This window comes from Ipomoea nil, unplaced genomic scaffold, assembly GCF_001879475.1.
Source record: "Ipomoea nil cultivar Tokyo-kokei standard unplaced genomic scaffold, Asagao_1.1 scaffold2975, whole genome shotgun sequence".
In the NCBI taxonomy this organism is placed as follows: Eukaryota; Viridiplantae; Streptophyta; class Magnoliopsida; order Solanales; family Convolvulaceae; genus Ipomoea; species Ipomoea nil.
In genome coordinates, this window is record NW_017619403.1 from 1632271 (window position 1) to 1642664 (window position 10394).

Genomic DNA, 10394 nt, shown 5'->3' on the forward strand with positions numbered 1-10394 from the left:
TAAATAAAAAATAACATTACCAATTACATCATTGCCTATAATAATAAATCTATAAGAAAATATACAAATACAATAACAACACTACAAATATAAAAACACAAATTTAAAAAAGGGTCACACTTATATGAGACCATATCACAGATTTATATCCGTGAGATGAGTCGGGTAGAATTGAGTCAATATGAAAATGTAATATAAAAAATATAATACTAAATAAAGTTGTTGTTACTTAAAAAATGTAAAATATTTTTATGGTAGATTAAAAATAGCAAATGTTCCAACTCCCTAGACGACTACGCTTGTTGAAGTTTACAAACTGGGAGGGAGTCTCCTCCTGTCCTGTGTAGGGCCAAAAGCCGCCAATCATGATTTACTATTGAATTGAATGAATCTGCCTTGCGTGTTTTGAGTTTTGAGAGAGATAAGAGAAGGGAAAGGCAAGTTGGGGGTTTGTTTACGGTTTACCCCATTCAAACCGAGGAGACTTCGAAGCCAGTGAGTAGTCTAATAGAAATATAGAATAGTGTGTTCTAAGAACTCAACTCTCCAAGTGGGTCATCTGCATATTTGAGGTCCCTACTTCCCACTTGTAGCTCTTTGCTGCCTCTCCGGTCTCCACCCACCCCAACCCAAGCTCACCACTCACCCCCTTTTTACTTTTATTACATTTTCTTTTTGAATATGAAATAATAGTCTTTCTTCTCTATCTCAATGCAATAAAGCCCCAATCCCTCTCTTTCTTCACGCAATCCACTATATTGGTGTTTTTATTATTCAACTCCCTTGTTGATTGGCTGTTGTTTCTGTTAAGGTAATACAATAAAAAAGCCACCTTTTTCTCGATTCTTGATTGTTTTGGGTGTGTGTGCTGTGCAGACATAAAAACGTGTGTGACTGCGTTTGATTTGCATTCTTGAATTGGATTTTTTTGTTTTGCCTTTCTATTTCTGCATCTGGGCATTTTATAAAGGAGCAGAGTTTGGTTTGGCTATGGGGTTTGATTGGTCTGTTTGAGGTTTATTGGATGTTGACCTAAAGAGGGCCTTGTTGGGTTGTTTTGAAATTTCGACTTTATTGTCATTGTTGGAGTGGAGTTGATTGTTTTGGGGAGGGATTGGTTCATGCTTGGAGTGAGACAATGGAGAGGTTTCATCTTCTTTAGCATTGACTAGTGGAAACAATATGAAAAACTTTTTGAAGAAACTCCATTTGGGGTCCAATCAGTCTGAGGATTCAGAAGGGTCAACATCAGCAGCAAAGGGGAATAGGTTGAGTGATGTTTCTTCGCCTGAAAGGAATTTAAACTCTAGATCCCACCATGGGTCTGAGCATAACAAGCCCTTTTCAGCAATTTCTGGATGGCTAAGCTCTGTTACAAGTAGACATAGTAGTCCTAGTCCTCCTTCTTCTAATGTGAATAGAGTTGACATAATGGAACCTTCTGATTCTTTGAGTAGTTCTGGCTTGGAGGCTGCTATGGAAGCAGTGAGGCTCGAGTGTGAGTCTACGAATTCGAGGGATCCCGATATTGAAGAAGAGTATCAAATACAGCTGGCTTTAGAGTTAAGTGCAAGGGAGGATCCTGAGGCAGTTCAGATTGAAGCTGTGAAGCAGATCAGTTTAGGCTCTTGCCCACCCGAAAATACACCAGCAGAAGTTGTGGCATATCGGTATTGGGTAAGCTGGTTTTCCCTTTCCCATTTTTTGGTTATTCTATTACTTCCTTTCCTCGGTTTGCTCGGCTATAAGTACTTAAGATCATGTAATAATTGCCTATAGGTAATATTATATGTGAATAGTAAGTTGGCACCCAGCATAGTTGCCATATTGAATTGACTGACAAGAGCCGGTTTCAGATGGTGTTTAGTTTTGAGGTTTGTTTCAACTGATCTTTCAAGTTTGGCAAGAAGAATTAGTTACAGATTGCTACCAAGAAGCATACTTGATGAGAAAATGTTCTTGATACTGAACTAATTGCTTAAATTCTTTGTTTTTGCATTTCTAGATTAAGAAATCAATTGTTGCTACTTGCTGTTGAGAAGGAGATTTTGCGTGATAAATGCTTTGGGTAGACTAAATTGAGGTTAGATTCTTGAAACCTAGGCCCTAGGGGAATGGAGGAATTGCATAGGTATATGTCAGCATATTACTCTCCTATCTATTCTTATCTATCTTATTAGACGATTTGAACTGTTCTATTATAAGAGAACTTTAATAGTTAGCATAGTAATTTATCTCATTTTCGACTTTGTAGCCACTTTTTATTAATATATTTTTTGCAAATTATGTGTAGCCCGCCCTTGCTTGTAGAATAAAACTTTCTGATCAATGCCTTATTCTTCTCTAACACATGCCGTATCTCATATTATAGATTTCTCAATGCTTCACAGAATTACAATGCTCTTAGCTTTGATGATAAGATCATGGATGGTTTCTATGACCTATATGGCATCCAGACAGAGTCGACTTCATCGAAAATGCCTTCCCTTGTTGATCTGCAGCGAACGTGTGTATCAGATCACATTAGTTGGGAAGCCATTCTTGTCAATAGAGCTGCCGACTCCAAGTTGTTGAAACTTGAACAGAGGGCTTTGGAGATAGCAGTCCGGTCAAGGTCTGAATCCTTAAGCTTTGTAGGCGGAGATTTGGTGCAGAAACTTGCTGCTTTAGTTTCTGACCACATGGGAGGGCCTGTAGTGGATCCGGATAATATGTTAATAGCATGGAAAAATCTTAGTAATAAATTGAAACAAACTCACGGAAGCATGGTTTTGCCTCTTGGTTCTTTGACCGTTGGATTGGCTCGTCATCGTGCATTGCTGTTCAAGGTATTACGCTTTCCTAGTATTTAATCCGAGTTAATACCATCTAAGGTCCTCCGTGTATAGTGGTTTTGCCTCGTTTAGTCCTAAACTTTCAAATTGACCATCTGTGGTCCTTCGACTTTCAAATTTAACCATTCGTGGTCCAAGTTAACCACCCGTGGTCCTTCAACTATTAAATTTTAACCAACCATGGTCCTTTCAAGAGGACCACGACTGGTTAAATTTTGAAACTTGAAGGACCATGGGTGGTTAACTTAGACCACGGATGGTTAAATTTGAAAGTCGAAGGACCACAAATGGTTAATTTGAAAGTTTAGGACTAAACGTGGCAAAACCACTATACTCGGAGGACCTCAGATGGTATTAACTCTATTTAATCCATATTGAAATATGAGTCTATAACTTGTCATTTCTAGAACTCGATTCTTTAACTATCTTTGATGCATGAGAACCGAATGTCTGTTTGTCCATTTATTTAGCAAGCAATGTACATCAAGTGATGGCATGCGTTTATTATTATAAGCTTTAAGATCCGGGCTTATCATAAATCTTGTTTTGCTTCTCCTTCTGTAAAATGATGTACTATTGTTTTCCACCTTTTTCTTGAAGGGTAGAAGTGAGGGCCTAATAATGTTTTGATGTTGGAATTTGTTACTCCCATCGTCCCATTTTATGTGTCTGGTTCGATTAACAAGGCTTGACTGAAGTTATTTTTAATCTAATTTTTCATAACATTAAGTTTAGTATTAGTATACAAAATTTATATATTTAGAAACTACACTAAAAAGTTCTATTAAACACAACAAATCAAATTTAAAAATATGAATATTGAAGTAAATAAACAAAGAAAAAAGAGTTAGTTTGACTAATGAATAGTAAGTAGGACAAATAAAATGGGACAGAGGGAGTATTATTTTTATCACCATTATTTTATACTTGATGTGCTTGATGGTACATAATCACATTATAATGATTATATTGCAGTTCTTATGATCTTTTGCGTCAATGCTTTGTTTGGTGATGAAAAATGTGCAGGTTTTGGCTGATAGTGTGGGTGTCCCTTGCCGACTAGTGAAAGGGCAGCAATATACGGGATCCGACGATGTTGCAATGAATTTTGTAAAGATTGATGATGGAAGGTTGCTGTCCTTTAGTGTTTACCTTTATCTACTTTTCTTTATGTAACTGATGTTGGTCATGGGATTTGCGCAAATAATGAAAAGCTTACTTTACTTTTCAGAGAGTACATTGTAGATTTGATGGCAGCCCCGGGCACTCTTATTCCATCTGACACTGCAGGAGGGCATGGAGACTTTGAAGATTTCCTTTCCACGAGTCCGATGTCTAAAGATGTTGACTCCTCTCATACAGCATCGTCTAGCAGTGGGGCCGCTACTTCGTTGGAGGAACTCAATGGATACGATAAGGGGTCATCCCGATTGAGAGAAAGTATAGCTTTAGGAAAGGAGTCTTTGTCTCCTGGGAACTCGGAATACCAGATTAAGGCTGAGGGAAGAGATAGCAAGTCCTCAGGTGATATCGAAAGGCCTTACAATGCAAAAAAGGAGGTGGGATGGGACAATCCTGCCAGGATTACTCATCCTTATTCACACGCAAGATCTCCATCGTGGACTGAAGGGGTTAGCTCCCCAGCTGTACGTAGAATGAAAGTGAAAGATGTTTCGCAATACATGATGGATGCTGCCAAGGAAAACCCAAATCTAGCCCAGAAACTTCATGATGTCTTACTTGAAAGCGGAGTTGTTGCACCTCCAAACTTGTTTGGTGAAATTTATTCAGATGAATTAGACGTGGCAACATTGGAAGCTAAATCGACGGTTGATGAGGAAAATAGGGAGAGAAAGAAGGGCGGAGATGATCTTGACCGACCTCGCTTCTTGCCTCCCCTACCATATCACGGTACATTTTCCAAGGGAACTCCACGTGGACAGTTGGGGCACATCGTAGAGGAAGAAGAGCTCGTTTCTCCGAAGAAAGAAGTTCCTCCAGTGAAATATACAAAAAATATGCCCGTTGCTGCAGCAGCAGCGGCTGCTGCTGCCGTTGTTGCATCTTCAATGGTAGTAGCCGCTGCAAAGACGACTGCCGATCCAAATGTTGACCTCCCTGTAGCGGCTGCAGCTACAGCTACAGCAGCCGCTGTGGTGGCAACTACTGCAGCTGTCAGTAAGCAATATGATAATTTGGATTTCTCCGTTAATTCGCCAGAAAGTCCTCCTGCGTTTTTTAATCCTTTAGAATGGGTAAGAAGTGATGGAGATGCAGATGCTACTGTCGGTGAGCAGCAGGGAAGTGGTGAACGAGTGCCTACAAATTCAGAGGGTGAAAGAATATCAGATAGGTCAACGGGTAGTGCAAAATCTGATTCGATGCTTGATGATGTAGCAGATTGTGAGATTCCTTGGGAGGATATTTCCATGGGAGAACGTATTGGACTTGGTATTGATATGCATTATATTCTACTAATTGCAAATGCTTCTGCCATCTAGTTTTGATTTAATCATAATATTGTCACTTTCTTTGTGATCCTTCTGTTGCAGGATCCTACGGGGAGGTATATCGTGGAGACTGGCATGGAACTGTAAGTGATAAATTCTTTCGCTAGCTTAGAATCGTCTTTTCCCATTGGAGTGAAATAACTTTGGATGGCATCCATCTTCGTCAGTGTATGTATTTAAAGACATCTTCATCTTTATGTCCTGTACATGATGTAAAATTGGACAGAATTTAAGTTTAAACAATTCGACATTTTTTTTTCTTTGGGTTGATAGTAGACATTTTAGTGTTGGAAATTGACTGAAATAGGCAAAAATGGGATGATATGGATGAAAATAGGCATCTTTTAAAACTTGGACAAAAATGGGCATAAATATTCTGCCTAATGTGTTTTAGTCAAACCTTTTCCTCAAATGCATTTTGGCCTAATTTTTATTTTCATCACCAGCATAAATAAGATGAATCACATTTAGCAAATGCATAAGGGAAAAGTTTGATTGAAATGCATTAGGCAAACTAGTTTTGCCTGTTTTTTGTCCAAGTTTTAAAAGTTGTCTATTTTCGTTCATCTCATCTCATTTGTGCCTATTTCAGTCAACTCCCCTTTTAGTGTTACAATTATCCCTTGGTTCCCCAAATCTTAACTTAAATATTAAAAACCTTTGGAGCTTCACACCTGATAAATTTCGTTCAGATTTCCTTTCATTCTTCAGTGTCTTTCTGCATTAGTTTGTAGTTGGAGTGGAAAATAGGGGTTTCAACTTTAGACTGCTATAACCTGGGGGAGTGGGGGGTGTGGTTGAGTGGAAGGGACTCATCCATCCTTAACCAAAGGACAAGGGTTCGACCCTTGACTTTGGGTATGGAGCAGCCTTAAATCTCTAGGCCAGCTGTTCCACCCAAAAGAGGTGCCTACAATTTAGCGAGGGGATTAGTCACTGTGTCCGATGGTGGAAACCCTGGGTACACCCAAAAATACTTTAGAATGCTTCCTAAAGTTACACAAATGTATTATTGATACTTCCATTGACAAGCTTCAAGTTGTTTTCTTGTTTGTTTCTTTGTTTTATACACACATATAGGAGACCCAAGCTCTACAAAGAAACATAGGGTCTTGGGACTTCCAGTTGTTTGAGTAGGTTTCTATGTATAAGCTCATCAGCAAGAGAACCTTTATTGTTGAGCACTTCCAACGGTTTCTGAAAGACAATTGAACCTTGGCATCAAATTCAGTGATTAGGTTCACAGATTTCATATCTGGTTTTTACACCCAGTTACAAATATAGACCTTTGCTGCAGTTGTAAATTCACGATGTCTTGTTAAGATCCTGTTTGGGTCTTCTGTCATTTTCTATTCATCAATCAAAAATAATTAAAGGTTTTATTCTACAGGAAGTTGCTGTCAAGAAGTTTTTGGACCAAGATATTATTGGTGAATCCCTTGAAGAATTCAAAAGCGAGGTACTATTTGCCTCTCCTATCATTTTCCATTCATTGCCTTCGATCAAATTTCTTTACTTCTATTTGCACAAATTACTCTGAATAACCTAAGAGAGAGAATAATGGTTGATTGGCTGACAGTCAAATCGCTGAATTATTGATTAGGTCTTAATATAGAATCATAATTTTGTTAAGACTCTTTTGATGAAACTTTTGGATCATGATTTGACATAAGATGAACTTTTTATTTTGGGTTACAAGGTACGGATCATGAGAAGGCTTAGGCATCCTAATGTTGTTCTTTTCATGGGAGCTGTTACTCGGCCTCCAAATCTTTCAATTGTTACTGAATTTCTACATCGGTATGCTGAAACTCTGTAAATGTGAAATATGATGAAAAATTAATACTCTTTATGTTACTAATGCCAATGTTAGTTAAAGGTTTGAAATATTCCTTTTGTTTGCAGAGGTAGTTTGTACAGACTGATCCATCGTCCCAACAATCAATTAGATGAACGCAAACGATTAAGGATGGCTCTTGATGCTGTATGATCCAGTCCCCCTATTCTTTTATATATATATACCGCTTAAAATTTCTATTTACTTCATGAATTCGATAATGTATTTTTCACAGGCTCGAGGAATGAACTATTTGCACAATTGCACTCCGATGATAGTTCATCGTGATTTGAAGTCTCCAAATCTCCTTGTTGATAAGAACTGGGTTGTAAAGGTGATATTACTTAAGCATGGAATCTTTGTAATTGAGTAATTTACTTGAAAAACACATGGATGTGAATATGTGATAACGATGATATTTGCTGCTCCTAGGTATGCGATTTTGGGTTATCAAGAATGAAGCATAGCACATTTCTTTCTTCGAGGTCAACAGCAGGGACGGTAAGGAGGAAAAACTAATTTTGGGTTTTCTCTTCTATAATTGGTGTGGCAAGTTGAAGGCATTTTGTTCTGTGTTTTCATCCTTTTAGCGTATTATTTTCATGTGCGTCGCATTGCTTTGTCTTTTCGGGACTACAAATTCCCTTTTAGTTGCACCTTTTAATGTAGTTTGCCTTAGTTTGAAATGTTTCCACGCTGCGTTTTCTTCCCATTTGGTGCTCTTCTTCTTTCCTCGCTCCACGTTTTGCTCTACCTCGTTCTCATACTTCTTCCGCGATTTTTGTTGAATATTTCTTGTCTGGTGCCTTCTTGATTGAACATTGTTGAAATGTTCGAGTCGAGCATATATACTGGCTAATTATCCTTACATCATTTTATATATCAGCCCTTTAGAAGATAGCTCAATGCTGTTGGTCCTAATACACACTCTCAAGCCTTTGGAGATGTTTGGTTGTCGAGTTTCTTCTTCTGAAAGGTGGTGATCCGTTATTCAAAACTAACTTCAAATGGTGCTTGGTTTTCATTTTAGTTCCACAGTTGATCACGATCATCCCCGAGGATGAAATTCTTCCCTACTAATTTTTGCCTTTATGATAATCATCAACCTAGGTTCTCTGCATGTCTTTTGTGTGCTGTTTCCATAACGTGTGTTCATTTTGGAAACCACGACGCCTTTGTACTAATCTTCTTAACTTACCCTTTTCTAGGCGGAGTGGATGGCACCAGAAGTGCTGCGAAATGAGCCTTCGGATGAGAAGTATGTTATCTGACATATGAAATAAGTTGATGAAATGGAGCCAACATACATGTTAATGTTGGCATACGAGATTGGTGTCCTAAGGGTAGTTTCTAATAATAGGTTGTCTTCGTTTTACGCCCTGCAGATGTGACGTATATAGCTATGGCGTCATACTATGGGAGCTTTGCACGTTGCAGCAACCATGGGGAGGGATGAACCCGATGCAAGTTGTGGGTGCCGTTGGATTTCAGCACCGTCGTCTAGACATACCGGACGACATGGATCCTGCCATTGCGGACATCATTAGAAAGTGCTGGCAAACGTGAGTCTAAGTTACTTACATCTGGTTAGGATCAAACGCTTACCACTTTCACCAAAAGCTATAGCTAGTAGTGAAGGGACAACTTTATTTCCTTATAGACCGCCATCACATTTTCGTGACGTTGGATACTGGACTTGACCTTTTAAGCTCTTTACCGGCTTTCGCCCAACAATCCCCCAGCCACTGGGTGCTAGACTTGGCCTTTACCGGCCTCTGCCCAACACATCTATTCTTTGATGTCCATGGCACTAGTGAACAAGCAGAGCAGTGTTCATTTCCGTTTGGCCAATATAGAATTCTTGATTTGGTATGCTGTTCATTTGATGTTTTTTTTTTTTTGGCAGAGACCCAAGATTACGGCCTTCGTTTGCTGAAATCATGGCTGCGCTAAAGCCTCTGCAGAAGCCTATTACGGGCTCCCAAGCATCGAAGGCAGTGGCGTCCAGAAGCCAAGAGAAAGGCCAGTCGTCGAAGACTTGAGAAGATTCAGTTCAGTGGCTCAAAGGAGCCGCTGAAGAAAAGCAAAAAACTAGATTTCAGTTCTTGGAAAAGCAGAAAGAAATGAAAAATCTGAAGGGGGATAAATAAAAGATCCTGACAAAAACACACACTTGACTTGATAGCAATTTGTGATTCTTTACCTTCCCTTTTTGTTCTTGCTCTTTTTTCCATGTTCTCTTTTACTTAGTTTCTTGTATTCTTGGCTTACATCATTTGCCATCATCCTCAGAATTATGTATTTGTTTGTACATTAATTTTGAAATCTGTTGTAATTACAAATGAATAGTGATTGCTTGTGTTTTGAGTTTTGAGGGTATAATCAACCTTTGCTTATCTATCCCATGCAAGGATATGATCTATCCCCTATCCTTATAATCTATATTGATTTGTTTTTGTCTTTTGTTTGTTTTAAGAAGGCGTATATATATATGTTACAATTGGGATTATTGTTATTATTTGTAATGTCATTTTACATATTCAATCTTATTTTTTTTGGATCTTTCTCAATTCATTCAAAAGATTAAAGATTGACTTTGTACATTGAGATTCAATATAGAATGATGATGAAACTTTTTTGGTGATTTTTTTTGTTTTTTTTTTGTTTTTTTTTGTTTTTATTTTATTTTTATTTTTTATTTTTGCACAATAGCTGGTTGGGAGGGGCTTATGGTGGTTTTGTATATTGGGAATGACAATTATATTGAGTTGGTCACTTCTTTCATTTTAATTCATAGCTTTAATTTGCTTCTATATTTAATGTGTCAAAATATTATGTAAGTCATCAATTTGCTAGAAGTTCATCTCTAGCTATTTTGGTTTGTTTAGATGATCAATTTGAATTTGCTTGTGTTCATCCATAACTCTTGGGTTTGTTCACTACTGTCAATAGGGTCAAGCCGGCCTATATGGCACAACACAAATATATAAACTGTAATTCAAGTATTCAAGACACTGTAATAGATAAAATAGACTAATATAATATAATCACAATATATAATAATATAAATACACTGTAATATATAAACAGAAAAATAGTCAGTGTTTTCAACACACTATTATAGTCACAATATATAAACACCCCATCATAATATGTATAGTAATATAAAAATATAGGAATAAAGTTCAAATTGGCCAATGAACGTAACCTAAA

At 37.8% G+C, this 10394-nt stretch overlaps 1 protein-coding gene across 3 annotated transcripts; it reads left to right on the forward strand.

Moving 5' to 3' along the window:
• The first annotated feature begins 454 nt into the window (after positions 1-454).
• LOC109163138 (serine/threonine-protein kinase EDR1-like) lies at positions 455-9560 on the forward strand. 3 transcript variants are annotated; one of them, XR_002051202.1, is made up of 14 exons: positions 455-1051; positions 1095-1677; positions 2391-2828; positions 3861-3964; positions 4066-5285; positions 5387-5427; positions 6735-6803; positions 7044-7144; positions 7250-7328; positions 7417-7515; positions 7614-7682; positions 8068-8157; positions 8390-8439; positions 8567-8615. XR_002051202.1 is itself a non-coding variant. In XM_019311878.1 (14 exons), exons 2-14 carry the CDS (start codon positions 1183-1185, stop codon positions 9221-9223), a joined length of 3078 nt encoding a protein of 1025 aa, XP_019167423.1. In that variant the 5' UTR covers positions 458-1051; positions 1095-1182; the 3' UTR covers positions 9224-9560. The 3 variants fall into 3 exon arrangements, 2 of the variants coding, with proteins under 2 accessions (XP_019167423.1, XP_019167424.1); XM_019311878.1 differs by lacking the exon at positions 8068-8157 and adding an exon at positions 9088-9560 and having other exon boundaries at positions 458-1051; positions 8567-8743; XM_019311879.1 differs by lacking the exons at positions 455-1051; positions 8068-8157 and adding an exon at positions 9088-9560 and having other exon boundaries at positions 1573-1677; positions 2372-2828; positions 8567-8743.
• Positions 9561-10394: the final 834 nt, after the last annotated feature.